The sequence below is a fragment of the Protopterus annectens genome, chromosome 2.part1, assembly GCF_019279795.1.
Source record: "Protopterus annectens isolate FY-2018-M chromosome 2.part1, PAN1.0, whole genome shotgun sequence".
NCBI classification, from domain to species: Eukaryota; Metazoa; Chordata; order Ceratodontiformes; family Protopteridae; genus Protopterus; species Protopterus annectens.
This window is the reverse complement of record NC_056729.1, coordinates 1,074,726,901-1,074,749,132: the sequence shown is the minus strand read 5'-3', so window position 1 is coordinate 1,074,749,132 and position 22,232 is coordinate 1,074,726,901. Positions and strand designations below refer to the sequence as shown.

The window sequence follows — 22,232 nt, the reverse complement described above, 5'->3', positions numbered from 1 at the left end:
TAGGACTTGCTGGAGGGATAGATTCCTGTCCCAGAGACTCCCCATGCTTTGGAACAGGATTCCAATCTACATTAGGCAGAGTCCCTCACTAACACTTTTCAAGAGAAACCTTGACGAGTGGATGGGAAACAGAAAATTTACCCCAGCAATCGCTGCAGTGGCTCTGCTGGACAGAGGCACAGGGAACTAATGGCTCTGCTGGTTAGAGGCACAGGGAACTAATCTAAGGCGGCAGCGAAAGCCAACACATTCTGGCTAGGCTTACATATGCCCACAGAAAGATAGCCTAGTACTTACCTATGAACCTATGAACTTGTGTCACATACCAGTAGTTACACAGATGCCTGTACAAACTGGTAGCAGTTGACTAAGTAGAACAAGTCAAGTCAGATTGTTTGTTTTCCTCTACATGCACAGTATTTGTCAATTCCTTAATATCCATGTCTCAAATTCATAATGACCTGGCTGCTATCATCAAAGACCCAGTCATAACCCATTATATAATGCATACAAAGAATATAAAATGATTAGCCAAATATGCAAACATTATTTGTTCATGATGAAATTAATTCTATGGACTGGATATGGGATTCTCAGAAGTGAGACACTAAGAGTGCAAATGTGGGATGAAAGATGAGAATATAAACTAAGCCTAAGCCCCCACATTTAGGGTAGAGGAGGTGGTAAGGCCTTCCTACAAAAGTGTTTTAATGATATTACAGCAAGTTACAAGATTTACTGTAATTGCATGCCATTCAGTTCTTATTTTTCTTAGTGTCAAATCTGACAATTAGTTGTCCACCTTTTTCAGTAAAGAGTCATTGTTTACATATTTTAAAGTCCAATCATGCCTCCATAACTGGCCATGGTCCTCTGTGATTAATAGGAATGTCCCCTAAGTACATTTCTGATGTCAGTGTGGCCAGAGATGCAAATGTGAATGATATGTAATGATAAAAAATGAGGCATGCACATGAATGTCTGTCTCTGAATCCCACAGGAGTATGGACTGCAAGGAACTTTGGTTTGATTGTTGCACTCAGTGCAAAATATAGAAATCATCTAGTAAACAGGAGGAAAGCAACTCAGATGGTGACTATCAGAAATGCGTGAAGCATATGTATATGTTTTTCCAGCAAAGCCAGCAGCTATATTTGATTGCTTATTGGCATACATGTGATAGCCTTTTAAATCAATGGACTACACGGTTAGGTCACATAATATCTATAACATTTTCCACATGCAGCACCATCATCCATATCTTCACATGACAAAAAACATTACAAAATACAAAACCTATGTTGTCAGTGCCACTGCCCCCCCCCCCCACACACACACACACAAACATGCCTTGCCTGTATGTTTGTAGACAAACACAGATATTGTTAAGTGTGCATTCCATGCATAGGAATGTAGTCTCCATTGTCACTTACTGGTGTCCCATTTAAGAATTTGTTTCACTGTCATGTATAATACTGTTCCATCATGATGCATTTTGGTAGCCTTGCAATATTCAGCACCACAGACGTGTTTTCCTTGCAAGGTTTGTACGAGTTATGCAGCCCTTCTTTTTACTTACTGACAACCCTTGCATTCCATACATCATTATATTCTGTGCAGTTTATTATCAGCTACTGAGTGTGCCCCACATTCATATATTTTTGATTCCATGGCATCTGATTCATTATGTATAATTTTAGAACTTGGGTGGTAGGCACATCACCTTTTGTGGCACTCATTCTACAGCTACCACTGCTTACCCACAGACTTTATTGCCATATGACATAAGCCCCATTTTCTCATATTTACGTGTTTCAAGTTAGTGCATTGTCTACTCACCTAGGGGAAGTTCTCTAATGTGTGCCTGCTGAATACAACCTAGGCAGACAAGTCTAAAAACACAATCAGGATGGTCTGTAGTGCTTATCACTGGCATCAAAATGGTTTTACATCAGGTGTAGGATATGAGTAGATACTATAGGAATACATGGTTATGTCACACCTACAGAGGGCACCATCTGCCAATGTTGACTTATGGTGTGGTTTAGATGCAGAGACCGGGCACACCTGATGTTTGGTGCCTCTGAACACCATGGCCATTCTTAGTAAAGTGCTCTATATGTTATCGTTATTCAAACGATGAAACTGAATGTAAGATGCAGCATGGGCACGTGCTCTACATGGTGCAAGGCATTTAGTGCACCACGCTCACCAGCACTACCTCTTAACGCCACCTTACAACTACTGACTACATTTAAAATTTGCTTTGTGTAGATTACTTATAGCAGTGCAACATGGTGCTGTCCATAGGCATTGTGGGCTGTGGCCAGTTAGAATTAAACCTGCCTTCACAATCAGTGTTTTATTCCTCACGTTTTACTGTATGAGCATATAGGTTCATAGGTAGGTACTAGGATATTGGCCGTAGGACCTATATATGCCTAGCCAAAAATGTACCCTGGCTTTCGCCACCCAAGAAAATTATTTTCCTGTGCCCCTGTCGAGCAGAGCCACAGAAGTGATCCCTGGGGTGAATTTCCTATTTCCCATCCAATCATCAAGATTTTTCTTGAAGAGTGCTAATGAGAAGCTCTGTTTGACATAGATAGATAGTCTGTTCCAGAGTATGGGAAGTCTCTGGGACAGGAATCTATCCGTCCAGCATGTTCTGTTTATTGTGGTGACAAGGTTTAGGTCCCTAGAGCGTGTAGCTCGAAGGGATTGGGATTTCTTTAAGTGGAACATGTCCAACAGCTCTGGGTTTGACATAGCTTTGTATGTTAGGCAGAGATCACCTATGAGCAGGCGATATGCGACGGAGTAAAGCTGGAGTTTTTTGAGACAGTCTGCATAGGGCATCTGTTTGAGGCCAGTAATCCTCTTTGTGAGGTATTTCTGTGGCCTTTCCAGTTGTTGTAGATGTCTTGTGAGGTACATACCAAAAGGGGCGTTGTACTCTATAATGGGTCTAATGAGTGATGAGTAGAGGGGAACAATGACCTCTTTTTTTCTAGATGAGAAACCTTTTGTGATGAAGTGAGCCACGTAGAAGGATTATGTGACCACTGTGGCAATGTGATTATCAAAGGAGAGACTATTGTCCACCTGTGTCCCAAGGTCTCTTATCACATTTTCGGCATTAAGTAGACTACCAGCTATGTGGTAGTTCATGGGTACAGAGTTTTTACCAAAGAGGATGACAATGCACTTTTTGGCATTGAGCTTGAGGCCATGGCTTTGACACCAGGCATCTGTTTCAGTGAGGCCCTTTTATAGTATGTCCACATCATTAGGAGTTTCAATTATGGCTCCTAGTTTGCAGTCATCTGCAAACTTTGTTAGCCAAAGACCTTCTGTTTTAGCCTGTACTTCAGAGAAGTAGATGCCAAACAGGAGGGGACCCAAGACTGAACCCTTTGGTACTCCACTTGTCACTGGTCTGAAGTCGGATTTGGAGTCTGCTACTTTCACAGTGTGGGTTCTGTCCATGAGCCAGTTGGCAACCCATCTTGTGACATAGGGATTTATGCCTAGTTTAGTGAGCTTATCTATAATTCCAGAGTGGGGGATGGTGTTGAAAGCCTTGGCGAGATCTCGATAAGCTGTGTGAACCACCTTACCCTCACCTATGGCTTTGGTGACTGCCTCAAAGAAGTCAATCAGGTTTAGGAGATATGATCTGCCTATTACAAATCCGAACTGGGTAAGGTTCAGAGTTTGGAGATTACCAATGTCTTTGTTTATGAGTTCCATGATGATACATTCCATGGCCTTGAAGACCTGGCTCATCACGCTAATGGGGCTGTAATTCCCAGGGTCCGTTGTGGCTCCCCCTTTGTGGAGTGGGATAACCATCATGGTGCGCCATTCAGTGGGCACCAAGTCTGAGGTGAGGCCATGATTGAACATGGTACTTAGGTAGGGTGCCAGTTCATTCTGTAGTTCATGTAGAATGCAGCCTGAGATATTGTCAGGTCCCATGGATGCTGTGTTCCTGGCTTTGGAGAGTGTGTTTTTTACCTGTGCAGCAGTAATTACAGGAACTTTGCATTCTTCCGGTATAGAGACGGGACCTCTAGGGGGTGAGAGGGGGGTAAAATTAGCACTGAACCTATCTGCCAGGATGTTGGCAGTATCAGTTGGTTCTGTATATTTAGTGCCATTGTGCTGTAACTCAGAGCAGATCTGAGTGTTGCCGTTGAGATTCTTGACATAGCTATAGAATGCTTTGTGGTTGTCTTTACAGTCACTGGCAATTTTGTTTTCGTAACTAGCTTTGGAGGATTTTATGAGAGATCTCAGCTTCTTACTGAGGTTGACCAGGGAGTTCCTCCAGTCATGGGATTTTACTCTTTTTTGCAACAGTTTCTTTCTTCTGTTGTAGAATGTGTTTATGGCAGAGGACCACCAGATTGGCTTCCTTTTTTTGGATGATAGCATCTTGGTTCTATTAGGAATAGCATGATCCATGCACTCATGTAAGTGCATATAAAGTGCATTTATGTAGGATTCAGCAATCATACATCTATTGTCCATCTGCATGGGTGTCATGAAGTTTGCCACTTCTGTCTTAAGAAGTGTGAAGTTGGCTTTGGAGAAATTTTTTACGGTGGTTTCCCTAATTGGGGGTGGAGGCAGGATGCGGATGTCTAGGGTGATTAGCTTGTGGTCGGATCTGACCAAAGAGGAATTGACCTCTGGTGTGAAATTGGTTCACCTTGTTTGCTCTAGCATAGACTAGATCCAGGCCTGCTGAATATAGCTTTGTTTATATGCTTGTTGTTTGTTTGCTTGTTATTTCCCTGGAAGCTAATTCCACCTAATACGCAACTTCTCAGCGCTTCTGTGGATCACTAGTGATTGCTGCATTGCTTACTGTACTTATTTCCTTGTTTCAATTGAAAGAAAGTTACTGTTTGTCATTTTTGCATTTAGTTACTTGTAACACATTGCACTCAAGTTACCTGGCACTTGCTCACTAAAGCAATTATATAAGTCAGCACTAAAAATTAAAAGCACTACACCCTCACTCCCCACTGGCCCTTGTTTTCAATTAAGGAATTCCCAATATTATTCTAGCATGTCCAAAGGTCAGTTGTCAATCTTCTCTCCGGTCCAGCTGGTGAATCTGGGAATCTTGAGGCAATATTATAACTGCCTCATGTACACAGACAACCCTCTCCTCCTCCCACATAACACAAATACTTGCGAGATGCAGCTATTTAGCCAAACTGGAGGCTGAGCTCTCTCAACTCAGGACTGGCAAGACCAGACAGGAGGAGAAGGCAAATACACACACCACAAAACCAGCCTCACATAATGCTACCACTCCACTGAATCAAACACATAAACACACAAAGACATACTTGGAGGCTCTGAGTAAAGATTTACCTAAACAGCAGAGGCCTCCAAAGCAGACACCCAAACAACTGCTACCTCAAGACACCCCACAAGCAACACATAAACCACAAAAGCTGTGTGCAAAGCAGTCACAGCCCTTAAGGCTAAATACAACACCAAACATACTTGTCATAGGTGACTCCATAGTCAGACACACTGACGTCCCACTCACCAGGCTGAACAAGGAGAGGGTCACAGTAAGCTGCCTATCGGGCTAGAATCCGCCACATAACACAAGCACTGGTCACCCACGGCAAGTACCAATATGACACAGTCATTGTCCATGCTGGTGTGAACGACCTGAGACGTACCTCCCTGGACTACATGAAAAGAGACCTAGAGGAGCTCTCTGATTATGTAGCCCAGGCAGGTATGACCCTAACCCTGAGCAGTATCCTTCCTTCACCAATAATGATGCCACAATATAGAGACAAGATGATCAGCTTTAACAATTGGCTTAATGTCTGGTGTCATTCAAAGGATCCAGTGTCTGTCTGCCTGGGATGACATGCTTGACAAGCCACGCTGCGACGGCTTGCACCTGTCACCCTGGGATTCCGGATATTAGCTAAGGCCTTGCCACCCCATAGTGCCTTTTTAGGCAAGGCTCAAATTCTAAACCTACCACCCTAGAAAACAAAATGGGAAGAAACTGAGGGTAATGCTGCTCAATGCCAGAAGTCTAAATCTCAAAATGCATGCACTCGAGGCCCTTCTCAGTATGGAGAACATCGATGTCAGTGTTGTAATGGAAACCTGGTTCAAGGCTCCTGAGAGCACCCCGGCACTATTAGGTTTTACCTCATATCATGCGTTCCAGCCCCAAAACCCGGACCACACCACAAAAGGAGGGTGTATCCATATTCATAAAGGATACCCACACCTCCAGGTTGGTGGCAACGCAAACCATCCAGGTGCAACTAACCATAGGCAAAACTGCTCTACAAATTGTAGCATGCTACAGGCCACCCTCTCAAACTCAGGAACCCCACACAGCCTTCCTGAAGACACTGGAGGGTATAAATGTATCTCCAAACACCATCATATTGGGTGACTTCAACTACCCGAATATAGACTGGGAACATTACTCAAGCCCTAACTTTCTAGCCCAACGGTTCCTGGAGTTCATAAATTCAAATGCCATGGAACAGCTAGTCACTGTTCCCACGAGAGGAGAAAATATACTAGATCTCATTGTCACAAACATGGGGACAAAATGCTCCACACCGAAGTATATCCCTCATTGGTGAGATCTGATCATAAACTAATCTCACTGGAAATCCACATCCCCCACCCCAAACAAAAAGACCATAGTGAAGAACTTCTCTAAAGCAAACTTCACACTACTCAAGACTGGTGTGGTATCCTTCAAGGCCCCTGAGCCAGTGGAAACCACAACCCAAGCTGCGGAAGCCCTTACAAATGCCTTCTATGAACACCTCCAGGACTGCATGGATCAGGCAATCCCAAATAAAACCAAGACTCTTTCCACAAAGGGCAAACGTCCAGTCTGGTGGACCCCAGCCATTAATAAACTTTACAATAAGAGGAGAAAGCTATTACATGATAGAACAAAATCCATAAAAGGGAAGTCACCCCTGATCATTATTAGTAAAAATATACGAGCACTCATAAAATCAACTAAGGCCAATTTTGAGAGAAAAATTGCCATGGATTCAAAGGACAATCATAAGGCCTTTTTCAGCTATGTTAGGAACCTGGGTGGAAACTCCCAGATATGCTCAGAATTAGTCCAAAATGATACAAAAATCACTGAACCCACAGACATTGCCAACATACTGGCAGACAGGTTCAGTGCAAACTTCACCCCCCTCTCCCCCCTAAAGGAGAGATAACTATCCCAGCCGAGTATAGCCTCCCGGACATCTCAAATGTGCAGGTGAAAGCTGCTCTCTAAAGCTAAAAACACAGCATCAATGGGACCGGATGGTGTCCCCGGCTGTGTGCTACACGAGCTAAATGAGGAATTAAACCCGCACATAAGGCAGCTGTTTAATCTCAGCCTTACCACAGGATACGTGCCCAAGGAGTGGCGACGGCAACTGTTGTCCCACTCCACAAAGGCGGCGCCTCTACGGACCCTGGTAATTACCGCCCCATAAGCTTAACAAGTCTAGTCTGCAAAGCTATGGAGAGGATCATAATGGAGCTCATAAACAAAGATATAGGGGACTTGCAGACATTGGACCCGACCCAGTTTGGCTTTGTCAAGGGAAGATCATGCCTTTTGAACTTGGTCGACTTCGAAACAGTCACCAAGGCCATTGATGAGGGAAAGGCAGTCCATACAGCCTACCTTGACCTTGCAAAGGCTTTCACACAATACCCCACTCGGGTATTGTAGAAAAACTTACCAGCTTAAATGTAAACCCATATGTCACAAGATGGGTTGCAAACTGGCTTAAGGACAGAACCCACAGGGTTAGAGTTGCTGGCGCTGTGTCAGACTCCAAGCCGGTCACAAGTGGTGTCCCACAGGGCTCGGTCCTTGGCCCCCTATTGTTTGGCATCTACTTCTCAGAAGTACAGGCCAACATAAGAGGACTTTGGCTGACAAAGTTTGCAGACGACTGCAAACTGGGCACCATAGTGGAAAGTGCATCAGACACGGATATCCTTCAGAAGGGACTCACGGAAACAGATAGCTGGTGCCAGAGCCATGGCCTGAAGTTAAACGCCAAAAAATGTACAGTCATACCCTTCGGGAAAAACAAGGTAACCCCAAGCTACCATATAGGTGGCAATCCACTAAGCACAGAAGAGGTTATCAGGGACCTGGGGACCCAGGTTGACAGTGGCCTTTCTTTTGACACTCACATTGCTAAAGTGGTTAGAAAGACCTTCTACATTGCCCACCTGATCATGAAGGGATTCACATCCAGATCTAGTGAGGTCATTGTTCCCTGTACTCTTCACTTATCAGACCAATGATCGAGTACAATGCTCCATTCGGGATGTATCTCACCCGACATCTGCAGCAATTGGAGAGACCCCAAAAGTTCCTCACCAAAAGGATAAAGGGACTCCAAAATCTGTCATATGCTGCCAGATTGAAGAAACTCCAGCTCTATTCAGTCGCATACCGTCTGCTCAGAGGTGACATGTGCCTGACATACAAGGCCATGTCCAACCCGGAATTAATGGACATGCTCCACCTCAAAAATCCAAATCCACCAAAACCACTAGAGCAAGCGACTTAAACCTTAGCACGGATATAAATAGGACGTGCTGGAGGGATAGATTTATCACTCAGAGACTCCCTATGCTGTGGAATAAAATCCCGGTCCATGTGAGGCAGAGCACCTCGCTGACTCTGTTCAAGAGAAATCTAGACCTGTGGATGGGAGATCGTAGGTTTACCCCGGGAATCATCTCTGTGTCACTGCTGGACAGAGGCACAACAAACTAATGGGCACAGTATTTTTTCATATAAGGGGTGGCGTAAGCCACAAAAATTTGGGCTAGGCTTATAAATGCCTTAGGGCAGATAGTCTAGTATAAACCTATGAACCTATGAACACCAGTTGCCCATGTTAGTAATGACCAGGTCTAGGATATTGCTGCCCCTGGTGAGGGTGTGAATAAGTTGATCCAAGGCATTGGAATTTATGAATTCCAGAAAATGTTGAGCAAAAGAGTTGGTACATGAGTAGTTTTCCCAGTTAATGGTGGGGTAGTTGAAATCGCTCATTATTAGGGTGTTGGGTTGTACCCTAATACTTTCCAGTGTATCAAGAAATGAGGAGTGGGAATTCTGGGGCAAGGTGGGGGGTCTTTACCAAGCTACAATTTGGATTGTGGTCTTGCCCAGAGTTAGTTGCACTTGGATAATCTCGGATGCATTATGCTGTGCAACTAGCCTGGAGGTGTGGATATCCTTAATGAATATGGACACACCTCCACCTTTAGTGCTTCGTTCTGAGTTAGGTGGCCGGAAGGTGTGGTATGAATTATAGCCTGCTAATGCAGGGGTGCTGTCTGGAGCTTTGAACCAGGTCTCTGTCATTGCACAGATGTTGATGTTCTCCATTTTAAGGAGTGCCTTGAGTGAGCGCATTTCGAGGTTTAGACTTCTAATCAACTGCTAAGTGTATTTGTTTTTGTTCAAAGTACAGCTACTATAAAATAACTTACTGCTGTTTTAATCATGGCAGTTCTAAAGGAACAATCACATTATAAGGCCACTTGAGGGTATAGTGCTCATGTAATCATTTGTTTCTTATTTTCTTGAAGTACTTTGGCTTCATTCTACTCTTCCAAACTGTCTCAGCCAATCCAAAATGTATTATTCCCTTAATAGCATAGTTATACAAATAATATGAGCTTCTCATTTCATGAATAGAAATATATGTCTGCTGAAGCATTAATTCAGTCTTGTTGTCAGACATCAAATTAAGAGCAGGAGGCAAACTAAAGAATTTATCAGAAAATTCCTTACTCCTTTAAGAACAGGAGCTCTATGATCAGAGGCTCTCTGAAAAATAGGGATAAAGCAACTTAATTATAAATGATAAAGAAAAACGGAAGAAAAATCACCTAAAATAAAGAGATTCCTCATTGTCCCCAAGCTTCTAAGCACACTGTCAGCATAGCTATCATGAAGATGCTATTAACTAGGAACCTTAATATGCCTGTTTTAAGCTTGACATCAAACACAGTAAACAGCAGGAGTATTCTTGTTGTCTTGCAAGCAATGGACACCAGACAGCTTGTACAAAATCTGACTCAAAAATTCTTATACCTGCAGTTCTAAATTACTGATATATACAATTTCTCAATTTGAAGGTGAAAAATCAGTTTAGGAACCAATAATCACCAAACTGTGGGATTTGTCGTCATGACAAAAAGCTGAGTCAGTCAAAAACACAACAAAACTGGAAAAGAGGTGGTAGAATACCCTTTATTGTACCAACAATTGTTTTACAATTGCTCAAGTTTTTGGGCTAACAGGAGCCATTTATCATGAGTTACTAAGTTACTAAGTTAGAGACATACTTAAATATCCACTAATGTCTAGAAAGGGAAGGGCATCATTTCTTTCTTATTGTCTAAAAAGCATACTTGTGAAATGCCACTGTGGAAAAAAAAGTGTGTAGCTCGAATGCCTAGTATGACAGTTACACCTGTGAGACAAATCGGCCTTGTGTGTGTGTGTGTGTGTGTGTGTGTGTGTGTGTGTGTGTGTGTGTGTGTGTGGGTGCGCGTGCATGTAAGATAGAGAGAGACAGAGAGAGAGAGAGAGAGACTGAAACTTTAGAAAACAGGAATATGGCCTGCCTCAGTTCTCCCTACATGTTACATTCTAGTCAGTGTTATTTAATTTTAGCAGAGAAGATGAAAGCTCAATAAATTACTCTATCACTTTATGAGAAAATAATCAGAGTAATTTCTTCTAAAGTTTCAGTCTCACACACAGTCATACATTTATTAATGTATTTATTGAGATTTGATTACTGTGAACGTCTGACTGGATAGGAGCCCATTTTCAGCAGAGGCCAGAGAAGATAAACTCCAGAGTAAACATTAATTCTTTACACAATGGATGTTTTCCAAGTGTCTTTTTTTTAGCCAGATATAAAGAAATGATGTACTTCTCTTTCTAGGCAAAAGGATATATTTAAGAACTATATCTAATAACAAAAACTTAATAACACCCAACAAACAGTTTATTTTAGCCTGAAAGCATAAGTAGTTGCAAAACCCATGTTGGTCCACTAAAATGAATTACATCACCTCTATGTTCCTGTTAGTGGACCAACACGATATGTCTTTTGATTCAGTTAGAAGTGAGGATTATGATTATCAGGAGGATAGGTTTGACCAAATGGGGCTGTGGCTATGAAATGCTCTAACAAAAAGTAAATCACAGACGAATCAAGGCATCACAAAAATAAACAAATACATTTATTCTTGCATTTTTTTGCTTCCTGGTTCCTACCTTCTGTCACACGACTGATCCATTTATTCGCCTAGGAGATAAGAACTCAATGTCTTATTCATTCCTCCTAGAGTAAGTGTCAGGTGATTGACATGGTGTTATCCTACAAGTGACACTGAGGGATTTTAATTCAGTGTATCACTAATCTTATGAATTCCCATAATGTTCCAGGTGATGAAATGCAGTAGGTATGTTAGACCATGCCTCCTGCTTCCACAACATGTTTTGTATCTATGGCCCTGTCTTCTTGAAGGCAAGCGTCCCTTAGAATTTATAATGTCTGCTAAGATCCCCCGACCCAAAGAGGGGTGATCTGGCACTGTTATATAATTCCACTCCGACCCCACCAACTCTTTCATTGTATGGGACACTAACAGAAACTGAGTCATCTGGGTCATAGGCAAAGCTTTATCCAACCTTTCCAACTTTAGATTGCAAATATATTAATCAAAGCTAAAGGGAAAAAAGTAGTTTCCAGGTGAGATGTATCAAAATGTTGGCTAAAATATTGCATTACAAAATGTGACTGAAATATTGCATTAAGGATCTATGGATGTGGAAGATATGAAAGAAAGAAGGTGTACAGTAATTATAGAATACGCCAGAAGATGCAGACAAAACACCAAGAACAACAATGAACCCAGCAGAAGAAAATGTAACCACATCAGTTCAGAACTGAGACATTTTTTACAAGTAAATAAGGGACAAATACAGAAGAAGGAGCACAGGGATAAATGTAACTAGACAAAATGAATGGGGTTTTCAAGAAAAGGCCAGTGGAAAATAAGGCTACTAAATGAATTATTTGGTTTAGTGTTCTTAACAGGAGAAAAAGAAGTTCAGAATAAGCACCAAGAATTGGGGGAGGAGGGCCATAACACTTCCCTAGAAGAAACAGTCCTGAAAAAACTTCAGAAACTAAAGAAATGGCTAATAGAATGCACCTTAGAATGCTTACAAAACTGACAGAAGAAATCATAGGAAGTTACTAGGCTAATGGCCCTAGGGCCCGTATAAGTCTAGTGAAGTTACCCTTGTTTCCACGATCAGCACCTATTGCCCCTGTCCAAGAGAGACACAAGTGGATCTCCTGGGGGTGAATTTACAGTTACCCATCCAATCGACCAGACTGGGTTTCAAGACGGCCAAAGAGGTGCTCTGTTTGTCATGAAATGGGAGTCTTTTCCAAAGATGTGGTAACCTCTGGGAGACAAATATGTCCCTCCAGCAGGTTCTATTAATGTCACATACCAGATTAAGGTCTTTCGAGTGAGTACCCTGTGTGGCATTTGACAGATACACATAATTTCCAATAAGGCAGGGTCAGAGATTGCCCTATATGCAAGGCAGAGATCACCTCTGAGTAGTCTGTATGAAGCAGAATAACTTGACAGTGATTTCAGATGATCAAAATAGGACAGATGCTGAAGACCTTACATTTTCTTGTGAGTAACCTTTGTGGTCTCTCCAATTGCTGCAGGTGCTTAGAAAGGTACATACCAAAAGGGGCATTGTACTCAATTATTGGCCTGATGAGAAAGAGTACAGGGAGGTTATAACTTTTTTTTTTTCTGGAAACAATGCCCTTACATATGAGGTGAGCAATATAGACTTACCCTTCTTACCTCTGTGGAGACATGGTGATCAGAGGTAAGGTTGCTGTTAACCTGTGTGTCCAGGTTTCTCACCACTGAGTGCATACTTAGGATGTTATCATTGATGTGGCAGTTAGCAAGAACATCGTCCTTACCGAAAGGAATGATAGGATGATAGATGATAGGATATAGGCGGTTACTAGGCTAATGGCCCTGGGAAACCTTACAAGCCTAGCCAAGATTTTATCCACAAAAAGGAAACCTCAGTCAGCACCTGTTGCCCCTGTCGATGAGAGACACAGGTGGAACCCCTAGGACAAATTTGTGGTTTCCCATCCACTCATCAAGGTTGCACTTGAAGAGGGTCAGCGAGGTACTCTGTTTGACATGTATGGGAAGTCTATTCCAGAAACAGTGCAGCCTCTGGGAGACAAACCCGTTTCTCCAGCAGGTTTTGTTTATTTATTTATTTATTTATTGCATTTGTTAATTGGGAAAGTCCACTGGGCCTGGAATGAGCCCATTTTCAGTGGAAGCCTGAGGAGAAAAGCTATACACTATTTCATACAAAGAAAATATTAATACACATAACAGAGAAAAACATCAAGCAGTACTCTTACATTGAATGAAACTGATAATAAAATGACAGTAAAAATATTACAATCATGGACATATAGAAGTAATAACTGGCATATATTCAAATTACATGAGTGAAATATATCTACAAGCTTCATAGTGTGTATTCAAATAACACATGAATGCTGTGTATCTGCAGGTTCATAGTTGTGAGGAGATAAGTATAGTGTAAGAATAGTAGGAGCTAGAAGGGCTAAGGAAGGAAAGGGCAGGTTAAAGTGACAGGGAAGCAGTAAGTAGGGAAGGAAGTAATAGAGGTACAACAGGAAGCAGTAAGCAGGCAGAGTGAATGAAATAAAGTAATAGAGGTATAACAGGAAGCAGTAAGTAGGCAGAGTGAAGGGAAGGAAGTAATAGAGGTATAACAGGAAGCAGTAAGTAAGCAGAGTGAAAGGAAGGAAGTAATAGAGGTACAACAGGAAGTAGGCAGAGTGAAAGGAAGGAAGTAATAGAGGTATAACAGGAAGAAGTAAGTAGGCAGAGTGAAGGGAAGGAAGTAATAGAGGTATAACAGGAAGCAGTAAGTAGACAGAGTGAAGGGAAGTAAGGAATAGAGGTATAACACCAGGGAGAGAAATCAGGAGTTGGGGGTTTGTGTTGGGGAACAGGAGCAGATGTGAGGAGAGAAGTTGTTTGAGGAATTTTTTAAAGGAGGCCGGATTGCTGATAGTTCTGAGTGAATGGGGGAGTTTATTCCATGCCTTAGAGACAGTATAGGAATAGAGCATTTGATCGGCTGAGAGCTTAGGTTTCTCTATGGATAGTAACGGACCTAAGGTCTTGGGTAGGATGATACATGGTCAGTATGGAGGTGAGGGAAGGGCAGGTTGCTGGGTGGTACATGAGCTTATGGGTTGTAGTTAATTGTAAAACTAGGAGATAGTTCAGGGATTCTAGCCAATTTAGTTGATGTACAGAGTAACAGTGATGGGTAGAAAATGTTGTAGTTGTAGCAAATTTAGCAACTTTGTTGTAGCAAGAGTCTAGTTTTGTTTATAAGGAGGACTGTAGATTGGTAAGGATGGAAGCACCATACAGAAGTGTTGGAAGCAGGAAGGATGAGGCTAGAGCCTTTTTTGCAGGGAGGCTAAGAAAATAGTTGTGCCTATACAGTGCACCTAGTTTTTGATGTTTTTTTTTTTTTTGATGTTACTGTAGGTGTGAATGTTGAAGTTTAATTTGTCATCAATGATGACACCTAGTAATTTGGTGCTGGGGACAACTTTAATAATAGTGCTATTTTGTGAGCGAATGGAGAATAATGACTTGTCAACAGGGCTGGATTTTGTGGGGGTAAATATTAAAAGTTTTGTTTTATTGGAGTTGAGATCGAGATGGTTCTGGGATATCCAGGTTTTGGTGGAAGTAAATGCTTCTTGGGTGAGACGCTGTAGTGCAGGGGCAGATTTAGCAGAGCAGATGATAGATGAGTCACCTGCATATTGGATGACAGTACTGTGGATGAGAGAGGAATGAAAGGTATTGAAAATGTGCTGAATAAGAGGGGTCCCAGTATTGAACCTTGGGGGACATCTGTATTTGTAGTTATGAAAGAGGAAGAAGAATGTTGCCATTTAGTAGATTGCTGCCTGTTACTGAGATAGTTAGTAAACCATTGTAGGGTAGGGGGATATAGCCTGATAGGAGGGAGTGGGATATAGTGTTGAATGCTTTTGATAGATCTAGGAAGAGTGCTGACAGAGGCACCGGAAGCTGTTGAAGACTGGGGGGGGGGGTGAAGGGTGAGAGGGTCACTTAGTTTTTAAAAAGTGCCCTTTTAAGATCACTATTTACTACCACAACATAGCTTCACTTGGAGGACATTTTAAGCTTATCCAGTTTCCCTTTCAGTGCTTGAATTAACACTTCCTGATTGGTCTTACCTATCCCATGGCTTATAATTGTATATTAGCCCTAGTGAGAATAAATGTGATCATACTATAGATAATTTGAGGGGACCCATGTAAAGGATGCAGCATTTAGGAAATGCCTCTATCCATTAGTGGCATGAAGGGCAATCCTGGAGTACATTTTCTGTTACCCATCCTTAGATCCAAGTTGCATTCAAATGTGGACATGGATTAGCTTTGTTTTACTTGAATGGATAGTCTGCTCTGGAACAGTGGTGGCCTCTGTGATATATATCTATCTCTCCACAACATTCAGTTTAAATACCTGGACTGAGTATTTCTGATGCCATTTGACTTGCTAATGTTCAGTAGGTCCATCTGTATTAGGTCGGAGGATGCCTTGTATACCAGACAAGTCACCTCTAAGCACTCTGTAGGATACTGAGTATAGTGATAAATCTTTGAGGTGGTCCATGCAAGACCTATTGTTTAGGACTTATATCATTACTAAACTTGATTTTGACCTGATATAGAGATGTTGCATAGGTCTGGACAGATACATGCCAAAGTGGGCATTATACAAAATGATTGACCTAATGAGGGCTTTGTAAAGGAGGACAATAACATCTCTAGATCTAGTCAAAATCAATGTGTTTATAAGCTGTGCAATATAGAATGACTTTCTTATGACTCTGGGCACATGTTGGTCAAAAGTTAGGTCACTGTACACACAAGTTCCCAAATGCCAAACAATTGGGTCACTTCTCAGGAGGCATTGTCAGTTTGGCAGTTCCCTGGAGTAGATGACTTCCTAAAAGATACACTAATGTATTTCTTGGAGTTTAGTTTCAATTCATGATTCTGGCATCAGTTATTGTTTGGGACAAGCCTTCCTGCATGATGACTAAGTAATTTGGGGATTCCATAACTGCTCCTAGCTTGCAGTAATCTCAAACTTAGTTGGCCAAAGCCCTTTGGTATTTCGTTCTACTTTTGAGATGTATATGCCAAACAGAAAAAGTCTCAGCACCAAACCCTGGGGTACTCCACTGGTGACTGGTCTCTTCCCCTGTTTTGATCTTCTGCATCCTGTGAGCAGGCATACATGTATGCATTCTTTGATTCACCTTCCTGATTGTATTAACCTGATTTGTATTAAATAATATTCCTTATATAGTACAACACCACTTGTTAGAATGTGTTTTAAATGTGTAGTTTGGAACAGTCTTCTAGTAAATAATGAAACAAAATGTATGAGCCAATAATGACTAAACTATCCATTTCAGAAAATTTCAACCATTAAAGGCCACTCAAACTTCTGTCATTACAATCCAACAATATTAGTAAATATGCAAAATCTATACAGAAGTAAGTCCTCTTAATAATTCCACATTAAATGGATCTGTAACTAATGAAGAGGTTGCTGCTAGCAAACAACTTTATATTTCATTGTTTCATCTACAAATAAAGTGTATGTTGCCTTGAAGAATAAACTGTCTATGCTACATTAAAAAAATAACAAGGTAGTAATTTTGCAATGGATGGTAAACTGATAACAGAAACATAGTTACTAGATAACCTCCTCCTTAACTTCATAGGACTGCATCATCTACTCCTTTTAAAGTACAACACAGTATAGTGTAAGTGATCTATCTGCATACTGTGGGAGTAGAACCCACAGCCTTCTGCATCAAAAGCAAATATACTACCTGTTGTGCTACTAACAATACTGGTAACTTAGTTTAAGTAGCACTAAACTTCTCTTCCCCTGAAGCTCTCAGCTCCTTGTAAAATTCACTTGACACTAAATCTCTCAACTTCGCAGCACAAGCTATCTGGAAAAAGACAGCATTTATTGTGTGTGTGTGGGGGGGGACAAAAGCCAGGGACACATTTTAAACATTGCTTGCATAATTTTGGAAAGTTGCTAGATTAAAATGTTGTGTTTCCTTGACTGGCAGTCAGTAACACCAAGGGAGACCATGAAATATAAAGTTGGAAAACGGACACTAATCTCTCTTGATAAGAAAACCAGTAACCATCATTTTCAGAGTAATCTCAGTGCTGTGATTGATTTGATATAAACCCCGACTGACAAGGATCAAGTAGGTCACAGGACATTAATTAGAAATACATTATTATACAAGGTCCATTTAGTTATGATACTGATGAATGCACTATTAAAAACTTTCCCTGATTTTATTTGCCTGCAGTTTTATCTAGGTCTCCAGGCTCCCTGTAGAAAAACATATCTTCTCTAAGCAAGGAAAAATAAAACAAACAAAAATCTTTTTGTAAAACTGCTTTGCAATTAACATAAAAAACAGTTTGTTACAGTTCAAACAATAAAAACAATAGGCGCATTAGCGCTTCAGCCATGACCGCAAATGTAGTATCGGTATTCATTTATGAAGCTGATACTGTCTGCACTGCCGCACCATCGCACAGTTACAGCTGGTATAGCAGTAAGAAGACCTAAAAAAAGACACAAGGTGGTGAATTACATGTAAATTGACATTATATTTTCTGCTAACATCAAGTTCTATAAAGTGGGAGCCTGACTACCCTGATTATGTCTGTATCTCTAATCTTAGAGATAGCGGGTTAAGAGCTAAACAGCTGATATCATGACGAGTCAGCATCTGTCAAGCTCCACTGACCCATTATACACACCTTAGCAGAGGGTGGCTGATAAACTGGTTCCTAGATTCTTAAAGAAAAGGCAGTAAGTGACACAGTGTTTTGCAGTGGCATTCATTCCCTTCTGGTATCAGTGCAAGAAATTCACAAGAGAAACTGGGGAAAATAGTTGCGAGCTGTCTGGTTGCAATGTCTAAATACTAGCAGAGATAATTTTTTTCTGAAACAAGCTTCATTTTAATATTTTCTTTTACAAGATCATAACCTGACCCTCATTATAGCTAAACACTTTGCAACAATTTCATTAGGTGCAACAAGCAAGATTTACTGTTTCACTACGTTACGTTTACGTTTCTCAGCTGTCCCTGATTTAGTCTCATATTTTCATTCTGCCTCTAATAAACTTTTGATTTCTTGCTAAATAATTGAGGATTACACAGTGAAATAATGGTATACTGTATATTAAAGTTCTGTATTTCATATCAGAAAATGCAGGATGGTGAAAAAAAAAAAAACACGGAGGAACCAGAACAGAAAGGCAGGCGGCTAACATTCATAACTACCGGTATCCCTCTCTTCTGCTTAAACGGCATTATCTACCTTTGTGGAATCCCCCTCTGCTCCTGAAACGGCTTACTTGCTCAGATTCTAATGGCAATACCCTCTTCCTAGACATAATATGGCATCTCTGCTGATGTCAGTAGAAAGTTTAAATGAAAAGCGCCAGGAAATCGGGAATGTACCATTCCCTCAAAAGTGGGGGAGCGCCCTTCCCCCTCGCTCTATGGTTCTGGCGCCCATGAGTGCTGAGACAAAGGAACCAGCATCTTGAGCTCTGTTTACTGTGTCAAGGATGGAAATGAGGGTAGTGTTAGTAGTATACCTGGGCCTAAAGCCATGCTGAATGGGGGAGAGGATTTGGTGTTGTATCAGGTGACTGAGGAGCTAAGTGTAAATACATTTCTCTAGTATTTTGGAGATTGGGGAGAGAATGGCAATGGGACAGAAGTTTGAGATGTAGGAGTTGTTGCCACCTTTATGAAGTGGAAGGCTAAATGTTTTTTTCCAGATATCAGATATGCAGGATTCCTGAATGGACCAGTTGAGGAGGATGCTGATAGGATATGCAACGGAGGAGGCTGAGAGTTTTAAGCATTTTGTGAGTAAGTTATCAGGGGTGTTGGTACAGACTTTGAGTTTGTAAAGAAGTATTTTGTTAGTGGAGGTGAGTATGGGTGTTAGTGTGAAAGGAGGTAGAGGATTTGAAGGGGAGTGCACAGCTGGAGTTCCTGGTGGGTCATCTGTAATAGGTAGGAAGGTGGTAGTACGTTTTTTGATTGTGTCGATGAAGTATGTGTTAAAGTGAGGCTATCTCAGAGGATGTTTTTTCTGGGTTTGGAAATGGGTTGTTGTTAGTTTCAGGGTGGAGTAAGGAGTGGAGTGCTCCCCAGAAATTCTTGGGGTTAAGTCTATGTTGGTATTGGATAGCCTGGAAGTATTCTTTTTTGTTTTGATAACTAGGCATTTAGCCTGATTGTGAAGTTGTTTATTTTGATTGAGGTCAGACAATGTTTTCTTTTTTTGCCAGGCTTTGTCCCTAGAGGACATAACTTGCTTTGTGGACTTTGTAAGCCAAATTGCATGTTTCGACTTGATCCTTTTTAACTGGAGTGAAGCAAAACTATTTAGGATTCTAAGAAATGTAGAACTGAAGAATTCTACAGCTTCACTGAGTGGGAGAAATTTTTCTGGGCTCCAGTTAGTTTTCTGCAGGATGTCATTGAAGGTGTTTGGGGAGAAATGTGATAGATTTCTGGTGTATCTATATTGGTGTAAATTTGGTATGGAGGTGGGCTTGCGTATTATGAATGCTTGAGAGTGACCACTAGTGCTATCTGGGAGAGTCCCTGAGGTGGTAATTTTTTTCTGGGTCAGAAACCAAGATCCAATCCAAGACTGAGCCTTTGTTTTCTTTGATATTGGGCTAGTAATGTTGGAGATTAGCTGAGTATAGCTGTGAAGTTTAATATCTGTAGAGGGATTATTAGTGGAAATGTCTAGCCAGTTAATATTGATGTCACCTAGGATGATGCTTTCATTTTTTTATATTATTTGTTGTCCAGGCAATAATTTCTTTGAGAATAGGAGTATTATTGACTGGAGGGATGTATACAACTGTGATGCATAGGCTTTTGCAATCATTACATTTTAGAAAGGTTACTAGTAGCTCTGCAGTGGAGAAGTGGGGAATTGGCTTAAACTATGGGATTACTGTAAAGGAGCTTGGGAATAATAAGGTGATGCCACCGCCTTTTCTCTGTAGTCTATCAGATCTAAGGCAGGAGTAGTTTGGGGGCTAGAAATTCAGCATCTCTGATGTGTATTTTTAGCCAAGTTTCAGTGATAGTGGTAAAGTCTGTTTTATAATGATTTAGCCATGCGTGCAGTTGGGGAATTTTGTTTCTAATGCTTTGGAGATTTATTGTGGTAAAGTTTACGGATTTTGTGGAGTTAGGGGAATTATGAGAGGGAGGAGAAGGGCCAAGATTGGGATGTATGTCACCACAAAAAAACTAGTTCATTGAGAACGGGGAAGTAGGTGAGCAGGGGCATCTATTTAGGTAATGGAAGTATTTGAATTTGTGGTTGTAAGGAAGGTTGTGGTGTGGGGAGAGGGTGATGAGTTTCTTTAGTAATATTAAATCTGTACTACATAGAGTGGAGCTGATGGCATATTAACTGGGGAGGTTGTGTGTGTGGGTTGATGTGGATGGGCACGGTGTGGGAGGTATGAAATTTGTGTGAAAGGATGATAGTCTTAGAAAAAGAAGAGAGAATTAGATAGTAAATATAAAAAGAAAGATGTGAAATAACAGTCCCAAAAGTAAGTCCCAACAAAAATATACCTCCAAACCAATTAGAAGGCAGCTATAGCAAGTAATAGTAGCCAGAGAACTCCAATCAGAATGTGAAAAACTTTTAATAATGTAGCGTAAGCGCTTTCATAACATCAGTTACTTCCTCAGACACATAAAAACAGTGCATAAAAATCACATATATATATATATATATATATATATATATATATATATATATATATATATATATATATATATACGCCAAGGGCATGTAGAGAAACCAATCATGTTCCACATATTTCCCTCCATTTTTTAAAAATCTATAAACCAATTAAGATTTAAAGGAACAGCAGCTAAAACAACAAATGTGCATGTAAAAAAACCCATACATTAAAACACATTGGTAGATTATTCGGTCATACTATGGAAAAAAACTTATATTGATATATATATATATATATATATATATATATATATATATATATATATATATATAGATATATATTTAATGCATACAATTCATCTTAATCAAACATAATAATTCATCTTTAAATTCTCCTTCCTTTTAACACAGGTTTCAAGGGGACCGTATCATTCAAACCAGAGCCTCTATGGGATCCGAAGTGTAGAATCCATTTTAACTCTTGTGTTTCTGTTTTATTAATTATGTCCCCTATTCTAGAACTCTCCTGTAAAACCTGAAACATAAATTAATGACTCCCTTCTCCGGTTAATACATCTTTAGCTATGGCATTGTACTCACGTTTCATCCTTCAGTTAATACATGTTTAGCTATGGCACTGTACACACGTTTTATCCTTGTACAGTAATCATGGTCCCTAATTCTTTCCCCCAACCTACGATTTGTTTTACCTATGTAAAACTTAAAGCAGGTGATGCAGTGGGCAATATAAACCAAGTTTTTAGTCCTGCAATCAGCTTTATACCTCAGGTGCCATAAATATCCAGTGTCAGGGTGCCTGAAATAGCTAGATCCATCTATAAATGAACAATAACTACATTTCCCACGTGCCAGAGTTCCAAAAAAAAACATTTCCCTCTGGTAAAGACACCCTCGGATAGCATAAGTGCTGCTTCAAATTTAGACCATTCTTAAATGTGTACCTAGGTTTCATGCCAACTATCTTGACAGTTTCCTCATCAGTTAACAGAATATGCCAGTTCCTATTAATCACTTGCTTCACAGCCTGTAAAGCCTGTACATAAGGTAGTACAATTGGAACAGTGTTGACACCAGCCACTGTCCTGTCACACCTATCCCCTCCTCCTAATA

General features: G+C 40.8%; 1 protein-coding gene across 1 annotated transcript in view; it reads left to right on the top strand.

The window, feature by feature from the left end:
• Window positions 1–17,524, top strand: part of LOC122794934 (adhesion G-protein coupled receptor F3-like) — a 190,830-nt gene extending 173,306 nt beyond the window's left edge. Inside the window, exon 6 of the mRNA XM_044063529.1 lies at window positions 17,402–17,524. Coding sequence (XP_043919464.1) covers window positions 17,402–17,524 — 123 coding nt within the window. The remainder of the gene's footprint in view (window positions 1–17,401) is intronic.
• The last annotated feature ends 4,708 nt before the right edge of the window (window positions 17,525–22,232 follow it).